Source organism: Tachysurus fulvidraco, chromosome 15 (assembly GCF_022655615.1).
Source record: "Tachysurus fulvidraco isolate hzauxx_2018 chromosome 15, HZAU_PFXX_2.0, whole genome shotgun sequence".
Lineage (NCBI taxonomy): Eukaryota > Metazoa > Chordata > Actinopteri > Siluriformes > Bagridae > Tachysurus > Tachysurus fulvidraco.
This window is the reverse complement of record NC_062532.1, coordinates 12,433,505-12,455,615: the sequence shown is the minus strand read 5'-3', so window position 1 is coordinate 12,455,615 and position 22,111 is coordinate 12,433,505. Positions and strand designations below refer to the sequence as shown.

Genomic DNA, 22,111 nt, shown 5'->3' with positions numbered 1-22,111 from the left:
GCACAAGGCAGGGGTCAGTTCAGTCCATCACAGGGCAGATTCACAAACACTTACAGTACACATCCATTCACGCAGTAAGGACAATTTCGCGATGCCAATCAGCCTACAACACATTGGACTGGAGGAAGAAACCAGAGTACCCAGAGGAAAACCCTGAAGCGAAAGGAGATGTGGAAACTCTACACACACAGGATGGAGGCAGGAATCAAAACCCTAACCGTGGAGTTGTGAAGCAAACACGCTAAGCACCAAACCATTGTGTCCCCCAGGGTCAGGCTTCTTCAGTGAAATTAAAAAGTTTCTTCCTTTTCACTTTTATACAGACTTTTAACATTATATCTGGTTATAAGATGAGATCTGGTTATATATCTGGTATAACATTATAGGATTCACACACAAGAGAATCATTTCAGTAAAGGAAAGCTTGTAGGTATCAGAACAATATATAATATACAATATATATTGACCATGTGAAGGATTTTCCTGGGCTACCACACAGGCTTAACACTTTTGACTTCACTATTACTTTATAGGAAATACTTTATCATTTTTAAAAAAGTAGTGCAAATGAGTTACTAAACTGGGCTGAATGTCTTAATTAAATTGTCTAAACTATTATCAATGCATATGATTGAGACAAATGGTGCTTTATGGCCATACTACCTCTGCACGTATGAGAAAATAGAGAGAGATGTTGTACCGTAGTTTGTGTTTGTACCGTGAAAGCAATTGTAGTTCTGCAAAAATTCATATGAAGCCATATAGAGAAGAGAAAAAGACCCCAGAACAAACCAGGTAAAAATCTACTAATGAAAAATCTCAGTATAGATACTCTATAAAATTGTCTATATTTACAGCATTTACCAGACACCCTTATCCAGAGCAAATTACATTTTCTATCATTTTTAAAGGCCTTGCTCAGGGGCAGAGCAGTGGCATATTGGTGGATGTAGGAATCGAACTCATAACCTTCCGATTGGTGGTCCAACACCTTAACTACTAGGCTACCACATCCTTAATAAATGTTCATATTAGAGAGAATTAGAAGACACCCTTAACCAGAGTGACTTACTTTTTTTTTATACAACTGAACAATTGAGAGTTAAGGGCCTTGCCTTGCTCAGGGGCCCCAGAAATTGCAGCTTGCAATTGGGATTCGAACCCATGCAATTGGGATTCGAACCCATGACCTGTCAGTAATACAACTGATCAGTAATACAACACCTTATCCTATATTCTACATTGCATCACAAAGCCTCCTCGTTTTCACAACAGCATGTATACTTGTATACACTTCTAGCTAATATTTAATATTGTGGACTGTTGTTCATGTACTAACACTTTAAATTATAACAGTTATACAGTTCCGTACCAGCCTCTTTTTTTTCCCTCTATCAAGAAACAGTGTCAGCAAAACTGGTACAACACCGGCACCTAAACGACTTGAAAAGAAAACTCCCCGTATAGTCTTACGACTATTCATTGAGTGAATAAATAAAACAATGTAAAAAGCAGAGCTACTGTCTTGAGCTGCATTTTCAAAATACAACTTCAGACCAGTCAGAATCGAGAATTCAACAGCACAGTCGTGTAATTTATTCTTTGTGGTGATGATTATATTAAGAGAATTATGTTAAGAAAGCAAGAACAGCATACACATCATTATATTGCCTTTTAAATATATTATCGTTCCAGGGTTTTTATGAGCTTTAAGAGACAAACTAGAATTGGTTATGTAAGCTTTACTTTTCTTTATAAGCACATGGATTAGCATACTTTTTAACAATGTGGAATTTAAGACAAGCTTATTGCCATTAGGGCAGCTGAGACAAATTGCATCTCTTGCTGCATTCAGCTGTGACAGGCTGAGCAACAGACGCAAAGGAACCGTGACTTAACGACCTTCTGTATGGTTCTACAAGTTGTTAAAGACGATGTATAGTATTTCAGCATCCTGATTTGCTCCACATTACAATGTCATTGACTTTGACAGTCACTCAGCTGGCTTTCTGGCATCAAACTTTCTGTAGAAGAATGTTTATTATCCTTATTAATCCAGCCTCCTCCAATTATTGTTCCCCTTGTCATCCTCAATGGCTTTCTCTAACCAGTCATTGTCCTGCTCAGACTCTGACTCACTCATTTCACTGGCACCGGCTGCCAGTAGGCGCGAGTAATTTATCCTGCGCTGGCGAGGGATTCTCCACTGCATCACGGCTAAAGTTATGCACCACAGTCCAAGCATTGCTGCTGTTCCCTGGAAAAGGACTTCAATCCCAAACCTCTGTACCACGAACCCGGCTGCTACACTGCCTGCACCAGCGCCAAGATCTAGATAAAGGGCTTCAAACACTCTCTTCACTGCCAGCTCAGTCCCGGGAGAGGCTATGTCCGAAGACTGAGCCTCTAATGACCACCAGAGGGCACCAATGCTGATTCCGGCCAGCACCTGAACAGGAAGTACTGTCCATGGAGTCTGCATGAAAGAATAGGAAAGACATTGCAGAGACAGACCCAGGATACCAAGAGGCAGTAATCGGCCATGGAATTTCAGAAGACGAGATAAACATCCGTTCAGTGGGGCAAAAGCAGCCTGGCAAAGAGGCACAACAGCCAAAGTAATGCCCATTTGAAGCTCTGTAGCATGGTGATCTTGCATCTGCCATAGGAGGAAGTTAGATACAGCAGATCCTGCCATGCCAGTAAGGACAGCAGTAACTGCACAGAGTAGTGCCTGCGGGTCTCCTCGCACTAGGTGCAGTGCCTTTAATCCAGCCCCAGGAACATGTTCACGTTTGTGCCGGTAAAGAGGTAACAAACCAGCAAGAGGCATGGCTAGAACCATCAGCAGGACGTATGCGTAAAAATGCAATACTGTTCCAATTAAACAGTAAAGGAAGCTTACGAGAATACCAGAGCATCCCATACCACCAGCAATCCCTAACAGTCTCCATGGTTTAATGGCCTGGTGGCGTTCTGTGGCATCCACAAAATCAAGGTATTCATGCAGTCCATCATCAGCTGTCCATGTCAAAGGGGCAGCCAGAATTTCCCAGAAGATTATGATGATCATGATCAAGAAAAACATTTGATGCTGTGTGTCCATGACTTTTAAGCTCCCAAGAAACTCATATTGAATCTTGTTATTCTCCTGCTGCTTTTGTTCCTGCTCGATTAAAGATCTTCTCCTCATACCTGGTGAAGCCATCTGAACTTCTGAAGATTCTTGCCTGCCACTGTGGCGACTTGTGGTAGCTTCAGTGGTACTTTGGGTGTTGTTTAATGCTGAGATGTTTACTGGCATTGCTGATATATGTTTAGTGTTATTGTGCTCTTGGGTAGGTCTCATTTTATGTTCTGTTGAGTACACAACAGATGCCACAAATTTTTGTAGAGTTGTCCTGGGTTTCAAAGTAGTTGAGCTAAGCTCGTGTACTGTATTCTGCTGACTAATATTACAGCTTCTGTTCTCTGTGCTCTTTTCTGTGGGTGGGAAGAGCAGAAGTGTTGAAGCAACTGCTGCTGAACAAATGAGAGACCCTATTATGATCGTGCGCCGTTTATTATGGCGCCTGGCCAGGATGCAGGAGAGAGGCCTCCAGACCAGAGCAACTGTGTGTTTGATAGCCATGATGGCGCCTGTCATGACGGCGGTAAGCCCGAGGTGCCGTAAGTAAAGGGTGAGAAAGGGCAAAAGGCAGCCTGTGGCACAGGCATAGAGGAAATGGAAGAGAGCTGCAAAGCCTATGGCTCCTCGGACATCCCACTGTTTGCTCCTCTTCATGGCTGCTGTTACATCAAACAGTCATATGAACTCTGTGGATGAATAAATAAAGAAAAAGGTAAGTAAGTGGATCAGTAAGGGGAAAAAAACAAGAAAAAGAGAATGAAAAATGTAATCAAATCACACATTCAGACATCTCTGATTGTTGATATCTACATTGCTCATAATGTATTAATTTGTTTTAAAATTGTATTTACAGTGTTACATTTCATTAGCAAAGGATGAAACTGAACTTAGCAAATGATAGGCTAAGCAGCACATCCATCTTAAATGATTTGCTCATTTATAAGCTTTGGCATTTTTAACATTCCATGCCATAGCTTAGTTTCAAAGCAAACCAGTTTAATTGCTGTGAAGTTTAAGTTGATAGATAATAACCTGCAGCTAAAATATGTTTGGTACTTGCTTTGTTATATGGATCGCTTTACTCAGACTTTACCCAAGCTCAATATTTAATTTACCCAACATTTACCCAGCATTATGACTCAGACTGCCCTGTAAACTAAAACATATTTATATTATATATTTATACCATTAATCAAAACTTCGAACTCTCTAGATTAAATAGACTACTTTATGCAGAGACTACTTAATAGACACAGTGTTAAAGACTTATGACTGAATGTTCTTTTTTGTCTCGAGATAAATGTCAACTTAATAGTGCCCATATATAAAAAGTATTTATTAACTAACTTTAAAGCAATTAAACTGAATTTTGACATTTTATGTGTTTCTACACAAATAGTTTGCTTTTGCTTTCATTAAACACTTAGATCTGAGGAAAGGTCTCTCCTAAATGAAAAAAGATAAGAAAATATAAAGAGCTTTATCAGGAACACTGTTTAGAATTCAACACTATATCTGGTCATTGGATAATGAGAACGTATTTTAAATATATATAATTTTAAACAATAATTTTAAAAAAATCTATAAATAAATAAATAAATAAATAAATAAATAAATAATATATTGTTTTATAATTCTATTTTTTTTTATCCTGAAAATAATTCAGTCAATTAACAGGAGCATCCAGTATTGTTTAATATTGTATGCATTCATATTTTCTTACAGCACCCCAAAAACCCCTGAAACTAAAACCAGTTACAAATATGGTGTATTTACATATAAATTACAGTCTGTACAAGTATTAGTTGATTGTGCTGTAGCCTATTTGGTGTCGTTTTTACAATCTTAATCCAGCTCTATTTACATCTCCACTTTGTAGACATGTAAAGAAATGTTGATTTTGAGATTTGTACACGAATCTTTATAAAACATGGGGCACTTGTTCCAGAGAGAAGGCTTGTGTTTACACCTTATGGAAGGAAACGAATTAAATTCAGTTTCAGGAACTGTTTCAGGAACTGTATTTACATACCGGTTCAACTGTTTAAAATGACAAACAAGCTCGAGTTACAACGTGTGAGCGTGTTTGTGTGAGTTAATCTGGTGAAGAAGTTAGACTGAGTGACCAGGAAGTGTCCAAAAAGTGAAAATATAGAAAAAACTGCCCACTATACACAACCTCTTACAGAGACGGAACTTTATCAACAGCACTTCAGAAGTAGGAACCATCCTGAGAACCATCCGGATTTGTTGCTCGTGCACCTGTTTCAGTGTTTGTACACGTCATGCTGAAAAAATAAAGTTATGATTTACCTTTACCGACGGTCTCCTAGCAGCGCAGCGGATTCATGCTCTTTATAAGTGGAAAATAGAGAAAAAAAGATCCTCCGTGTCCGTTTTTTTTTTTTTAATGAAAGCTAGCTTAATCCTCCTGGAGAGCGCGTGAGAGACGGTAACGTATCCGGGGAGAGCTGCTTACCTTTCAGGGCGTTTCTACTCATTAGCGCCGCCTGTCTACGATCCATAATATTACAGCTCAACATGGCAGAGAGGAGTAGCGTTTAAAACACACCGTAGTTTCGCAGCTAGCATCAGAGGAATTCGGCTGACACTTCAGCACAACTTTATGAACATATAAACAAACAAACAAACAAACAAACAAATAAATAAACAAATAGGAGTCTTGTCAATAGGATTTTTTTTAAGTTAGACTTTAGTAAGTCCAGTAACTTCCTGTATTACTGAGAATCTTCACAGACAATCATTTAGCTATTTTATTAGAACTATATAGCATTTTTTCCATGAATTCTCCCATCATTTTTATATTATTTATAAGCCAATTTGCTATTTAATTTCACATTTACATTATGTCCCGAGCCTAGGTTACTGTCTGTGCAGCATTTTTTATGTTGCCCTGTATTTCCTTTTGGGTTCTTCAGCTTCATCCAACAGCCTTTTGCCCTTTTGCTTGAGGTTTAAGTAAAGGTGTGTGTATGTGTGTTTACATTGTGCACTGCAATGGCCTGGCTTCCCATTTGGGATGAGTTTATCCACCTAATACCCAGTGTTATGGCAACAGACTAAAAAATCAACCGAAACCCTGATATTATATTCTGTATTCTGTATTCTATTCTGTATTATCTCAATATAATTGCAAATAAACAATATAAAGCTTACAATAAAACATTCTTATACTAAACACTGTGCATATCTTTTATTATTATTGCTAATATCTTTAGATTTCTACACCTCTCTATCTCTCTTGTACACAACAGGAGCAACATGACTGAAACTTTATATGTATAACATTACACTTACTTATTATGTAAGATGTAGAGTGTTAGATGAATGCTATAGAATAAAATAAAAATATTTCTATGTAAATGAGTTATATGACAACATGCAGAGACAAAAAAAAATAGCAATAACAATAAAATGTTGATGTGTAATCTCCAGGTGAGATGCCACAGGCACAGACACATGCACAGTGAAGTTTGATGTTAGTCTGTAGAGTTAATGTTCGTTGGTGGGACACACAATGTTTTATTACTGTTACTGAACAACTCCAGAAAAGGTGTTGATGGGTAAACAGAAAGTCTTGCTCAGAAATTTGCTCAGTCCTGAGTCATCCTCCATCTGACTCTGTTTCGACTTGCTCTTTTGAAGAGAGTATCCGGGGTCTGTGCACGGAGACACCTCTATGCTAAATAACAGAGATACTAAATTACAGTAAGTCACAAATAATTACATAATGAAATATACTACATCATGGTTCTGATATAGATAGTAAAGAAATATAAGAAACTTAGATGCTTCTTTGAGCTAAGATGTAATTCCTAATGTCACCACTGACTTGAAAAGAACTCCATGAACATGAAGTCCATGAGTCCTTGGAGTTGTTGCTACACAGAAATTACTCAGCAATCTGAGATGCACTATATGATCTGACACTTTACTATTATAGCCGGCATTAACTTTTATAGCAATTTGTGCTAGAGTAACTCTGTGGTATCAGACCAGACAAACCAAAGCTAGTTTTAGCTCATCATGTGCATCAATTAGCCATAAGTGTCTATGATCCTGCTGCCGGTTCACAAGTTGTCCTTCTCTGCACCACTTTTGGTAGCCACTAACAAGTGCATAACAGGAACATTTTGGGACAGTTTTGCAGATGTTTTAAAACAGTCGTCCAGATATTACCTGGCCTAAATATTTTGTCACATAAATATTGACAACTGACTGTTTGCTGCTTTTATATCCCATCCCTTTGAGAGGATGTTAATATGTTATTCATTTCACCTGTCAGTGATTTGAATGTTTTGGCTGATCTGTGTTGATGTATAAATTAAGCAACACTGATTCATGATAGTAAGCAACAGCAGATAACACAGCGTCTAGATTTATTACAACTATGATATAATGTGGCTAATTGTATTTATTTACCTCTGGACCTTTTTGAAGGTCCTGCATGAGTCTTTGTCCAGACATACAGTAAATGTCTTCTTCTCCAGGGCTCTGATGCAAATGTTTGTCACTCTAAGGGTAGACTAAAGATACAGTAGGGAAAATACACTATGAGTAAAAGCCATACTACAAATGTGATTTCATTCTCTCTACAGATGTACCAGTCCATTTTTAGACAGGACAACTATTGTGTAGCTCATTTAATAACGTACATTAAAATAATTTATTTCTTTTAAATATCAACACATCAACCAAATTGACCTGCAAACAACTATGAGTATTTAAAATTTGGGACCAGCTCCAACAAGTAAAGACAATAAGGCAATAATTAAGCAATATGGCATAAGCTACTGTAGACTGGCATGGCATGCTGTACTGAATATCAACATTGCAACAGTGCTGATATTCAGTACAACTGCAAAATTGCAAGTGTGATATTGCTTTCATACAACAGTTCTGGAAAAATTGAGCAACTGACATTGTTGATACAATATGGCCAAATATTTTGTTTATTTTTCTCCAACAACATAAAATTGTTTCTAACGAAGCTGTTGCATGGAGGTCATCCGACACTGACTCTGGTGCTAGAATTGACATTTATGAAGCAGAAACAGACGAGCAGCATTACAAAAAGAGTAAAATATACTACTGACGTTTTGCTAAATATGAGCACTCTTGAAAATTTACTTGTCCAATCAAATAAGAGGATGAAAAGAAACTACCAAATAAACGAAAATGTATTATTATTATTTATTTCTTTGCTGCGAGGGCACAGTGGCTTAGTAGTTAGCACATTTGCCTCACACCTCCAAACCCCGGGGGTTTCCTCCGGGTACTCCGGTTTCCTCCCCCGGTCCAAAGACATGCATTGTAGTTTGATTGGCATCTCTGGAAAATTGTCTGTAGTGTGTGAGTGTGTGAGTGAATGAGAGTGTGTGTGCCCTGCGATGGGTTGGCACTCCATCCAGGGTGTATCCTGCCTTGATGCCCAATGACGCCTGAGATAGGCACAAGCTCCCCGTGACCCGAGAAGTTCGGATAAGCGGTAGAAAATGAATGAATGAATGAATGAATTTCTATGTTCATCTGGACCCTACAGTCACTCCATCATTCACTAGTCTAATACTTGCAGCCAAAACTGATCTGTGATCACAAGTTGGGTTTCTAAATGCTAATGTGCTAATGTGTGTGTGTGTGTGTGTGTGTGTGTGTGTGTGTGTGTGTGTGTGTGTGTGTGTGTGTGTGTGTGTGTGTGTGTGTGTTTGTGTGTGTGTGGTCAGAAGTGTACATGAGCGAAATAGAAACAAAAAAAGATTTAAGTGAACGATTTTACCATTAAAAGTCATTCATTTTCATTCATAATGTTACCTACAGAATGTTTAACCCATTAGAAACAGTATTTTGCAACTCTTAAATGGCCATTGGACCTTTTTTGGAAAAATTTGAACCATTTGAAAATTTTTAATTCCTTCTTTCTGAAAAAATCTGTACCTAAAATTTAAAATGTTTTGTTTGAATGAAGTGTTCAGTATATCTAATGTGTGCACAATGTCCAACCACCAACATTAAGACAAAACAAAGGCTCCAGCTTCATCACATGATTATTAAAGACACTGTAAATCCTTGAACCAAGTAACATTATCAACTGGCATGCCTCTGGGGTTGCAACAGAAAAACACACACACTGATAACAGTAACTGAATTACAATATTGTTCCAGGGATAATAAAGGAGTGTTAATCCAGAAAAGTTCTACCAGAAGACATTATGTTTAATCCCAATTAAGACAATGACTTAATTAAAACATAACAACTATGTGACTAATATGGTTTTAGAACATATTCATATAAAATACTGCTTATTCTTACCATTGGAGGTCTGGTAGGATTTGGATCATGAAAATCAACATTGAGACTTTCAAGACCTGTGAAGAAGAAAAAACATGTCATGCTTATATATAAACATTGATGACAATTGTACAGACCAAACAAATGGTCACAAAAAGGGACAAAATAATATGGATGTTTTTCTTAAATTATATACTTTTGGTTCCACTGAGCGGAGCTGCACGGATTGACACACCGCATATCGTTAAAGGCATTCCTTGGTCAACTTCTCGATTACTTATGGAGGCCTGAAATGTTAAGCAGCACAAAAGCATCCGTGTCAACACACACCGCCAGAATTCAATCTCATATTACTTCCTTTACATGGCAGTGAAGCTAAAAATAGTCGGCTTTAGCATTAATAAGACTAGAGTGTCTTTAAATCAGAAATAAGATAATTGACACCTTCCTGTAGTTGACAGCCACGACTACACTACACTCTTCCTGCATGGTTTTCTTATACCGTACTGATCCTGTAAAGAAAAAAAAGATGAATAATTCGGATCAATTTGGATTTATTTAAGGCTGCACTTATTGCTATTGTATACTCACCACGGATTGTGTCTTTAAATGTAAGTCTCAGCGGCTTGAACCCAGGAAAGTCCATGTCAAGCTGACACACAAACAAATCCTCCACAACTTTAGACTCCAAATCTGAGAAGGTAAGCTAGATACAAGCAGAGTGAAGTGACCTTTCAGTCGCATGTGTTGAAGGTCTGTATACATAATCAGTTTGATTAGATAGCTGGTTAGTGACATTAAGAATTTTGCTAACACAGAAAAGCATATGTGATGGTAAAGTAAATGCTAAATCTGAGCACAGAAGTGGTTTACAGGAAATAAATTGGTAGAAGCAGACACGTACTGATACACATTCACTGTTATTATACTATATTATAGCTACTGTATGTCCATGTTCTTGTGAGCAGTCTTCTGCTGTTGTACCCTAGCATCTGTCTCTAGGTTCAGTATGTTGTGTCTTCTAAAAAACCTTCTCTGTTCACACTAGTTATGAAGCCTATTTTTAGTTACTCTTGCCTTCCTGTCTGCTTTAAACAGCCAGACCATTCTTATCTGACTTCTATCAATAAGAAAGTATGTCAAAATTCTGTGCAAACCCTATAGACTGTTTTGAGTAGAAATCTGAAACGATTAACAATTATTCTGATATTCTAGCCATAGCTACTAGCCCCGCTGGCACCAACCAATCAATGGTCCCTTTTTTTCTAATTCTGATGTTTAATATAAATATAGCCTGAGGCTCTTCACCTAGATCTGCGTGATTTGTTGTATGAAACTGCTGCCTCATAACAAGTGTAAAGGTGTTCCTAATAAAGTGGTTGTTGAGAGTATATGTACAAAAAGACATTAAGACATTTGCAGCTAATTGTTTTTTCTCTGTACCATTGAGCATGTATCTAAAACTTGAACATTTATTTAAGCAAAACTCTACAGCTTGTGAACTGTCTGAATGAGCAGACAGACCTTCACAGAGTAGATGGGGATGTGGACAGGCTGCTGTGCTGTCCGTGTATAGTATGAGATGATGTCCAAAAGAAAGGAGTTGGGCTCTGAAGACCCGACGACACTGGAGTGCTGTAATCCAAAGCACACACATACTGTACAATTTAAACAAAGTTTACTACATGTCTACAGTAACATTAGTGAAGAGCAGAACCAAGTACATAATGTGCAATCAAGCTGAAAATTGTTACCGTTTCAGCTAGTTTCAGGATCATGGATCCCAAACTGTTTATGTTGGAGTCATACCATGGATCCACACTGCCCAAGGACGCTGCAAGTGTAAGCCTGTCTACATCTGCTGTAGCATTTTCCTGAAAGAAGGAAAATTAACCAGAACTGTTTATATTTGCCAATTGGCATATTTTGCCATTATATAATTAACTGGAATTCTTTATTTGAAGGGAGCACACACTGGGCCTTCATAACACACACACACACACACACACACACACACACACACACACACACACACACACACACACACACACACACACACACACACACTGGGCCTTCATAACACACACACACACACACACACACACACACACACACACACACACACACACACACACACACACACACACACACACACACACAAACATATATTCAAACATATATTCACCCATATCATGCCTTTCGTTGCCTTAAGCGACTCCGTTATGTTCATCGATATTCATATTTTGTTTATTTTCGCCATGTGTAAGTTGTCTTATTAAAGTAAATAAAGCCTAGGGCTGTTTTATCCTGCAACTGTGTCTGAGTGGTGCAATTTCCTTCTTGTAGAGGATCTGTTAGATTTTAAATTTTAGTGGACATAAAAATGCTACCTGCAGGTTTTTGTACCAAAAGTAATTAATAATTGGAGCTATTCATGCTTTCCAGTTGAAGAGATGCAGACACATAGTATGATGCTGCCGCCACCATGCTTCACCATGCTTATGGTGTAATCTTGCCGAGCACAATGAAGTTTTAAATCCTGAATTATTAAGAAGTTCTTAATAGAAAAATCTTAAAGTCTAAATTCTTAATAGAAAAGTCTTAAATTAATGTCAGATATTAAAAATCACAAAGTTTGAGTAATAATTTGAAATAATCTCCAAGTCTTAAACAGCAAAGTCAACATCATCAAAATAAATAAAAACAATATAGTTACCTGAACTGGAGCAGCTGTGTTGGCCTTGCTAGTGACAGGAATATAGTATATTTCCAAGTTGACTCGCTTTGTAAGAAATAAATTCCTCATCTCCTTTTTTCTGCACACATTAACAAAAGCAAAAAGTGTAATACTTCTGAATAGTGAAGACGTTACCATCAAGGAGAAAGCACCCAAGATGTAGTCAATTACAAGCCTTCATACCGTATATTGTGGTAAGCCTTGGCTAGCCTTCCCAGAGTGCTGTCATCACCCATGACCACAGCACGAGCTGTAAAGTTCTTTCCCTCTTGAAGAATACAGCTTCCACTCCCCCCTGTTCCTCCACTTTCCTTAATGGCCTCCACCATTAAAGTCATTCTGTTCGCAGCTTTTGGCCCCCTCACGCATGGTCTCCTATAAAATCGTAAACTCTTCTGCTGATCCTGGACCTCCTGCCCAGCAGAGCGCTCAACCATCATAAAGGAGAACTCATTTAAAGGCAAATCTCCCTCTATGCCACTGTCTCTGGATACAGTGGAGATGACAGAAGCACGTCTGGAGTCTGGACCGTCTTCGAGAAATGCAGAGCTCTGATGCGTAGAGTCCAGCATTAGAGTAAAGTTTATCACCTCGTTCCCTGTTTATTAGAATATTAATAGTAATAGTGTGAAAAAAAATCAGCCAACAGAGACACCTTCCTTAAAGTTAGTTCATATAACTCAATGCTCACATATCTCATCTTCTTTTGTCCAGACATGGAAGCTAACCTCAGGACTGGGCAGTGGAGTTCCAACTAGATTGGCAGGACATGACTTCTCTGAAGAGAAAAATCACACAACATGCTTAGAATGTTTAGACCATGCTCAATAGCTCACTGAAATGGTGCATCTAGCAAACCATGTTCCACCTGTGCTAGCAGAACAGATGATTTCATCATAGAGTTGCTGTAATCTTTCATTGTACTGGTCACATTCTGAACCTCCATCCAATATTCTCTCCTCTACAGTGGCCACAACATCCTGGAAGTATTTTTCAGTATCTGCACCTAAATCCTGAAACAATCATATTTAATATTTAATATTTCATATTTAATACATGAGTAAATACGGTATCTTCAATTCATCCATTTTAAGTGCTTTGAAAAAAGAACATTGTCACAACGTTCCGTCACCGCTTTAAGACAATTTTTAAACACACAGATACAGACCTCCAGGGCTTGTGTGAGTTGTCTCCCATGGCACTCTCTCCCCAGTCCAGCTTGTAGTGTGTGCAGTAGAACCCGGTGCTGAGGGGTCAGTGTGCCCCAGTCTAAAGCCCCACACTCCACATCAGCCCTCAGTGCGTTTAACAATGTCTCAGGAAACATGGCTGGATCCGCAAATACAAACACTCTATATCGCACACAACCAAAGAAAAACATGCAAGGAATAAATAGTTTTTGTTATTCCTTATATCACCTACAGTATAAATAACCACTCCTTCATTTTCTCTTGAAGTAAATAACACTTGTCTTGTCAAGAAATTACAAATGACCACATCCTCCATACTTAGACTTTTCTGCGGTGGAAATATAAAGTACCTAAGTACCTCCTCACATTTAACATTTCCTTACAGAAAGCTTTGTTCAGTAAAAGCATGCTTGTATGTCCCTGTGAATTAGCTGTTACTATGGAAACAAAAATGTATTCAAAAAAGAGGGTTAATATAAACCTGTCATTTGTAAACAAAAAAAAATAATCAAAAAATCAAAAAAAAAATCAACACAATCAGTCCAATCTGAATTAAGTATTCAAATTGGAAATAAATAAATAAATATATAAATAAATAAATAAATAAATATATATATATATATATATATATATATATATATATATATATATATATATATATATATATATATATATATATTTTTACATTTGAAGTTTATTTGACAAAAAAGTTTTTTTTACATACATGTATATAATGTTACATTTGGGAGCAGGCATTTTAAGTAGGAAAGAAATAAGCCTGCGTCTTCTTCTCACATATTTACTCACAATTCCACCCGCAAGAGCAGATCAAACCCGAAAACGAGGAGAGAAAATCATTCTCTTTCATTTCATCACCAATGAATACAGATTGTGAGATTACACTGTTAGGCATTCTCACTTCTGTTATCAATCATCAATCATCAGATAAACCAACTTATATTCATTGCTCTGCTGTGTTTTCCAGTAAACACTTTACTTAGATGAGTAAACAATACACCTCCAGAAGAGATTACTAACTTTAATTTACATCACCAAAACTACAGGAAATTTATTTGTGAACCATTATGAACCATTGAGAAGCAGCAGAATGTCATCTGAATGAATACAAAAAGAAATAAATAATACTTTTTTGAATAAATAAATAAATTAATGAATAAATAATTTGTTGTCTTGCAGTAGTGACGCTGATTATTATTATTATTATTATTATTATTATTATTATTATTATTATTATTATTATTATTATTATTATTAAGCATTTTTATTTTTCCCTAAATAGAATAGGTAATCTCTCAAATCAGTAAATTTTATGAGAACGAAAGGTACTGATAATGCTAGAACACAAAAGTCAGTGAGTAGTTTATGAGTTACCTTTCATGAAGAGGATAATGGTCATTTTTTAGGCTGTGCTCGGCAATAACTCTTCTTTGATAAAGGGCACCTAAAACCGATCAGAGAGCAAACCTGCCTTAGCTTACAGTACATTAAGGATGAATAGAAACACATTTCAAGGAAATACATAATGACAAGAAGGACACAGTTTTGAAGAATAATATTGTAATGAAAAACTTGCAAATTTTTATAAATGATTACCTGGGATGTTGTGTTCAATTTTCATCTGTTTAGCATAGTTAAGGCCCACAGTGCTGTAAGGCTCTGGTAGTGTAATCAGGCGTTTCAGGCATACATATATCCTTTCACACAGCTCATCTGGAATGTAAGCAGACTGTAGGGCAGAACAGATCAATTGAACGCTTATGAGAACGCTTACATGACATTTCTTGTTGTGAGTAACAAGAAGAGAGTTAACCTGTATAAATAGGATTTATACGACTGAAAGGAAACTGGAACATTGTAAACAGACCTGTATTACTGTGTAGGCCAGAGTGTGTAGCAAAGGAATAATCCGAATTTTGCAGTCAATCCTCTCTGCCTGGGGAAAAGTACATTTATACAATTAGTCTCCCCTTATTTGTAAATTTACATGAACATACACAATGTATGTGTTTTCTGCTTCAAAAGTGTTCAAACCATGAAAGATTGATGCAATCATAATGATATATAAGTCATTCTAACATCATTATTAAAATAACAAACAAACAAAGAAACAATGCAAATACATGAACAAAAAACAACTTACTAATTAAACAAACAAACAAAGCATATAAATAAATAGATGCACGTCACTAGAATTTACTTAAAATACTGCGTCTTATCTTATCTTATCTTATCTTATCTTATCTTATCTTATCTTATCTTATCTTATACATATCAGGAAAGAAAGAAAGAAAGAAAGAAAGAAAGAAAGAAAGAAAGAAAGAAAGAAAGAAAGAAAGAAAGAAAGAAAGAAAGAAAGAAATTGACTAATTGATTGGATTGGCTTGTCGGTATCAAACAAAAAACAAATAAATAATTACATTTTTACTACTAATATTTCCTGATTTTTCTCATGATATATATTCATTAATGATTAACATTATCATTGAATCCTATTTACAGTGTTGACTGGAGAGCTGAACTGATGTAATGTGCCCAATTTCTGTTCAGTGTCGAAAATATAAAAAAACCTCAAAGTCACGTTTGTACAGGACAAAACTGACAACAGTAAACTACAAAAGTAAAAAGCTGTAACAAATGATGTAATAAAGACTCAACTCAAATGTACTTAATATACAATCCCTGGATTTTAGGATATTAAGCCATAAAATGTTGACCAGCAATTGAGATCAATGCATATAAGATTTTTCAGATTTTTAAGATCAGAAATCAATATTTTGGTGTAAAACATCTCACATTTTAGTGATTCAGCACACACAGACCAGCGTTCATTCCAGAAGAAGGACACAGTAACATCTGTCATTAGTAATGTCTCTTACATCAGGAAGGAAGGTAAAGCTCAGAATTTAGTAATTAACACAGATGCTATTTGTAAGTAATCTATAGTTACCTTTCATAGATAGCTAGTAGCTGTGTAAGTGAAATATAAATGATTATTTATCAGTAGTGAATTAATCCAATCAATTAATGAAGTATTCATGCATCTCTGCTTATTGTCGCTATAGTAACCTAAGGAACTGAATTGAAAGTTCTAAAAACATTTTATGAAACACTTTTTTTTTACCATTTGTTGTATACAGTTTATTAAAACCAGCTTTTAAAAAGACTAACCTTTTCAAGCTCCTTAACAAGGACCCTCAGTAGAGAGAGGCTCATGGATGGATTATTCTCCACCTTTTTATGGAGGGTCCATCTTAGCATCCCTTGAGAGGTGATATCATGATATTATGTTCAGTGATATAATGAAGCCTGATGTTTTTGATGTTTCTCTATTCACATCATTTTAATTTAAAAGAAATGAAAAGAGCACACAGGTACCTTTATTGCAGATTGAGACCGCTTGAGCATGTGTGTCCAGTTCTCTGAGCATGGCATGAACACGCTGATAGAGGCTCGACTCTACATCTGAAGACACTTTACTTGCTAGAAAGTGAATTGAGAATTGAGTCTTTTCAGCACATATGGATACAAAAAGTCTACACACCCTTTTTAAAATCGTAGGTTGTTGTTATGTAAAAAAAAATAAATTAAAGGAAATCATGATGAATCGTGTTAAATCTTTTTCCACCCTCAATTACAGCATGCAACAAATAAATTAATTAATCCCCCCATCTTTTTTTTTTTTTTGAGGGAAAAATAGGACAAATAAAAAAAGTGTACACACCCATAACCTACTATTTTTTTGAAGGAATTTTGTATTTTAAAAGTCTATCAACATGCCACATTGTTTTGGCCTTTCTTTTTTTAATTGAATGTATGCTTTGGGTCATTATACAGGTATTTCTTGCTATTCATGATTGCCCATACCTTTATAATAACCCCAGTTCTGGCTGATGAAAGTAGCCCTAAAGCATGATGCTGCCACCACCATGCCGCACTGTGGGTATTTTGTTCTTTTGTGATTTTTTTCTTTTGTAATTATTATTAATTTTTCAATTGATTTGGAATTGGTCTGATACCATAACACATTTTCCCTCAGGGTTCGGGGTGTTTATGCGTGGATGTATTTGTGAGAAAGGGCTTCCATCTATGTAGCTTCCATATCCCAGAAATGTGTAGAATATGAGAGATTGTTGTGACATACAGAGAGTAAACATTGCTTGTCAGATATTCATCCCGGGTAGGTTTTTCTCTTTTTTAAATTTTGCAAGGACATTCTGTACCTAAAGTTGTCACTGCAGGTCTCCATTTTATCTATTTGTTGTTGATGGCCTTTATAGTGTTTCAATTAAGGCTATGTCTTTTTAAATGCAACATCTAAAGGGAATTATTTTATATCCATCCTCTGATGAATAACTTTCAAAACGTGAGAGATCACACATTTTTTTATAAGCTCCTTTTGTTTTTAGCAATTAGGGGAAACCAATAAGACATGAAGAAGAAAATATGACATGGCAAAAAGAAACAGCATCTTTAATTGAAGTTAATCAGAATAACTTCATTGATGACAGATGAACGATAATTACTTTTAAGCATAAGATTCTGGACATCGTAATTATAAAGAGTGTGTATTCTTCCGCAAGCAACTTATTGTAACTTTTTCCCACATTTTTCCTATTTTTCCGTAAAATGGTTGGATTGTAATTTCACATTAAATGTAGAAAACATTCTGACAGTTCTGGCAGGATTTATTTTTCATAAATACCAAAAACTTGCCATCTAACAGGGGTGTGTAAACTTTTTAATATCCATTTTAATATAGTAATATTAATATAGCCATTGTACATTAATGAATAGAATAAAAACTTTTATGCTTTCAGCACTAGGTCATTAAGTAGTAAGTGAGCACCTGTTTTCTCCATCGGAGGTATGACACTTAGACGTAGCTCCACATAACATGAAAGAAATGAGTCATACTGCAACTCAAAAGGCTTCCAACCTACAAGCAGAAAAAAACTTTTGGTTTCATACAAACTTACAGGACTGTTTAACACAGAAGAGACTTAAAAATCATTTAGAATTCAGAAAATACATAATTTTAATGGTGAATTCAGCAAAAATAAAGTCACTATATATGGCAGAAAGCGCTATTGAGTGTTGTGAATACTTGGAGATTGTGACACATTGTGTACAACTTTATTTTCCATTACCTGGTGTAAAATATGTTCATATATAGTATTTTAATAGAGCAGAAAATACTGCAGTACTTATTGGAGGCTCTGTATCTTTACCAGTAAAACATGATGGTAGTGCTGCAGGGGTTAGTGAGATTTGCAGCTAAAGTTCATTTTGATCACTATTAGTCATGTTCACAGTGGGAGGAGTGTATTTATTCCATGCACACCAGCTGAGATCACTGATCACTGATGACAATACATATATATTTAACAATGTACTACACTGGCAATGTTTAACAGTTTCAATGAGCCTGAAACTGTTACCTGAAGAGTCCTTCTGCCTTCTGCTATTGTAGCCCAACCACTACATGTTTCAATGTTTTGTACATGCTAAGAACTCACCACAGTTGTGAATAGTGCTTATAGGAGCTACTATATACTTCCTTATATACCGCATGTGAACCAATCTGTCTATCTTTCTCTGATCTTTCATGTGAACACGGCATTTTTGTTTTTCATGCAATTCTGAGTAAATTCTAGAGATTATTCTTTGTGAAAGTCCCAGATGATCAGCGGTTTCTCAAACAAATAAACAATCTCAGTTTCTGAATTTGAGACACTAATACCATGATCATAGTCACAACCTTCTGTAGATTTGATGCTGAGAGTAGCGACTCTCCAGGCCTACACATACAAGAACTTTTATATACGTACTGTACACACACATACGCACATATATAAAGATATGCATTAAACCCCCCACCCCCCATACAACGCCTTCGCTGCTTTGTACCGCCAGTCTGACAAGCGGGTCTGTGACCAGTGCCAAGAATGGCTGTAGGACCGCATGGCTGCTTGCCTGTGCTGGGTTACCTCCACCCCCCCACTTCCCTCTCCTGTTGCAAGTCATGTGTTTTTATGTATGGACAGGTTGATGGCAAATTTCGCTGGTACCTGTGACCAGTGACAATAAAGGGCTACTACTACTACTACTACTACAATATGTTACAGACACAAACAATGTCAGCTTGAGTGCATATATAACATACTAGAGATGCAATAAGTGTCTAACACAATCCGCCACTGAATCCGTTTCATTGCTCCAAATCTTCATATCTGTATTTCAGTTCATGCTTCAAACAGTAACGGGGGTGTACTGTAAAGTATATTTTATTAACCATTATATACCGAAACATAATTTCTAACAATTAATATCAATGTGCAGAATTAAAACTCTATAATCTTAATCCAGAAGCTTTGTGTAACCTTCAGGCAAGCTTTCTTTCTACCTTTTGTCTAATGATTAAGCTATATTTCAAAACAACGTTTCAAAAATATATAAAACTTTACCGTACATGCTACCAGACTGCCTTTCATAGCTGTCCTTCAAAGTGACACTGCAGCTGCTAGTCTAAATAGGCCAATTTCACTCACGGATATGAAGCATTTCCATTGAGAAATTGTGCGGTTCTCAAATTCCTAATAGCTTTTGCATCCATTAGTTTGTCCTTGGTCATTTCATCAAAATGAATCTAATGGTTTGACATAAAGTATTTAAGACAAAATATTTTCAAAGACTAACTAAGAAATATCGTGAGCATTGCTGTGTCCATCTCTGCACGTTGTCTTCCAAGTTTAACGGCTTTAAGCTTCTACGTCGTTCCAGCTCAGTGAACTCATTTTGAACTTTAAAATATCTATTTATTTTTTTATGCTTCTGTAAAGCTGCTTTGAAACAATGTTAATTGTTAAAAGCACTATACAAATGAATTGAATCAAATTGAATTGAATATACTGTAGAGTATGTAGTGTTGCCATTATAGAATGACAAAATAGTCACAATAACAATATTTTGTTACTTTGCTTCAAAAGCTAATATTTTACTATTTGGGATTGCCGTGTGATACCTGTATTAGCAATAGTAATCAAATAGAATTATAGTAGTGGAAAGTCATTTGAATTCAGTCCAGACCCATGAAGTCCAGCATAGTGTATCGTCCAGACATGCATCAAGAGGCTATTTTCCACTTTTCTTTTTTTTAATTGTAAATCATTTATAACATGTTTTATCTTAAATTTTCAATTTCAAATAGTAAACAAAGTTGCTTATCAGACATTTGGAATACAAGCCATGTGTTTGTCTCTGGCAGACAAAGATTTATGCAAAACTGAAAATAAACCACACAGACGGGAAATAACTCAAGCAAAGTTGTACAAAGACATAGCATTAGAGATGATCACATCCATCAAGAATTTAACTTAAATTAAGGACGGCGTTGCTATTTTGTGACTTAAAATCTGTTTTGTTACTAAAATTATATCGAATGCAAACCTAAATAATCGTAACATTAAAAAAAAAAATACTGAAACATATCGACTGTCTATACTTTAATTATTTACATTATGATTCAGAGCCATTCATCTGATAAAAGCTACTACGCTAAGGCTAAACGTTTGAAAGTTTTTAAAGAGTCGTTATTGCCACAAAAGTTGTGCAAGCATGAGGTGAAAGGAATGAGAGAAAGTGAAGCTTCACATACCGTGGATAAATGTCTAAACCAAATCCATCAGGTTTTACTGTAGATCTCTTCCGTAGTACATCTGTCAGCAAGCACGACTTTACAATGTACTCATTGTCAGGGAGTTTCTCTTCCTCTTAATATTAGCATGTGAAAAACTTGCATGTGTATTGGTAGAGATGGGGCCAGGCAAGGAGGAGGACATGTAGCTAGTGGCTGTCAAAGGCCGTACACACAGAAACAAAACCCATACGCGCATGACCCCACTTCCTATTGTCTGATATACTTGCAAGATTTGGTTTCCTGTCTTCTAAATGTGTGGGTGTACATGGTCTGACATGACATATTTTTAGTCTGAACTTAAGCCTTGAAAATACATTCAGACAACTCTGCCAGCTCAAAGATGCACTGAGCTGGTTCCAATGCCCACATGTACTAGAAGAGACAACTTATTAAATGGTTAATTAAAGCTGTAGTACATCTACATTGGGTTATTCAGTAACAGGTAGGAGGAAGTTACACCTGGGGTTTTTCGGTTCCGTTGAGAAAGTAAGAGTAATTATATGAGCTAAACTGAGGATGTGTTCAGCTCATATAGTTTGAGGATCTGGCTAAAGACTTTACAATGCCTTTAATCACTATTTCCACTTTTCTAAGCCAAACCAAGTCATGTGACCTAGGGTCAATTTCTCTCAGTGATGTTATCAAAATTGCCATTAAATTAGTATATATTTTTTAACATCTAATCTAGGAAGATGAGATGAGAAAAAAGCACCTTTCAGACATTATACGTATGAGGAGGACTATAAGTCATGATGATAACATCAGAATGAATTCAGAAGTTTACATAAACATTCTGTTTGCCAATTTACAAGAAATGCGTCCAGTCTAATTAGGAGGAACTTCAACATGCAGCAAGACAATGACCTTAAACACCGCAAACACCACTATGACCAGAGCAAACAACTACTCAAAAAATACGTTGCCCGGAAAAACATCACTAAAGAACAATGTAACAGTTTGGTGACGTAAGTGGGTCAGAGGCATGATGTAATTAGTGCAAGCAAGAATTCTGCAGCTTAAGAATTAT

At 36.3% G+C, this 22,111-nt stretch overlaps 2 protein-coding genes across 2 annotated transcripts; both read right to left on the bottom strand.

Moving 5' to 3' along the window:
• Window positions 1-1,568: 1,568 nt before the first annotated feature.
• Window positions 1,569-5,639, bottom strand: mfsd6l (major facilitator superfamily domain containing 6-like). Its single transcript, XM_027141536.2, has 2 exons — window positions 5,444-5,639; window positions 1,569-3,816 (listed from the first exon to the last, which is right to left on the bottom strand). Exon 2 carries the CDS (start codon window positions 3,782-3,784, stop codon window positions 2,051-2,053), a length of 1,734 nt encoding a protein of 577 aa, XP_026997337.2. The 5' UTR covers window positions 3,785-3,816; window positions 5,444-5,639; the 3' UTR covers window positions 1,569-2,050.
• Window positions 5,640-5,876: 237 nt separating this feature from the next.
• On the bottom strand, window positions 5,877-21,259 carry pik3r6b (phosphoinositide-3-kinase, regulatory subunit 6b). The gene is made up of 20 exons (XM_027141533.2): window positions 21,043-21,259; window positions 18,235-18,324; window positions 16,764-16,868; window positions 16,557-16,648; window positions 15,253-15,321; window positions 14,982-15,114; window positions 14,760-14,829; window positions 13,346-13,529; window positions 13,046-13,190; window positions 12,869-12,955; window positions 12,361-12,775; window positions 12,157-12,256; window positions 11,195-11,314; window positions 10,965-11,075; window positions 10,032-10,146; window positions 9,885-9,952; window positions 9,637-9,727; window positions 9,462-9,517; window positions 7,574-7,677; window positions 5,877-6,833 (listed from the first exon to the last, which is right to left on the bottom strand). The coding sequence occupies exons 2-20, from the start codon at window positions 18,245-18,247 to the stop codon at window positions 6,683-6,685; spliced, it is 2,229 nt and encodes a 742-aa protein (XP_026997334.1). The 5' UTR covers window positions 18,248-18,324; window positions 21,043-21,259; the 3' UTR covers window positions 5,877-6,682.
• Window positions 21,260-22,111: the final 852 nt, after the last annotated feature.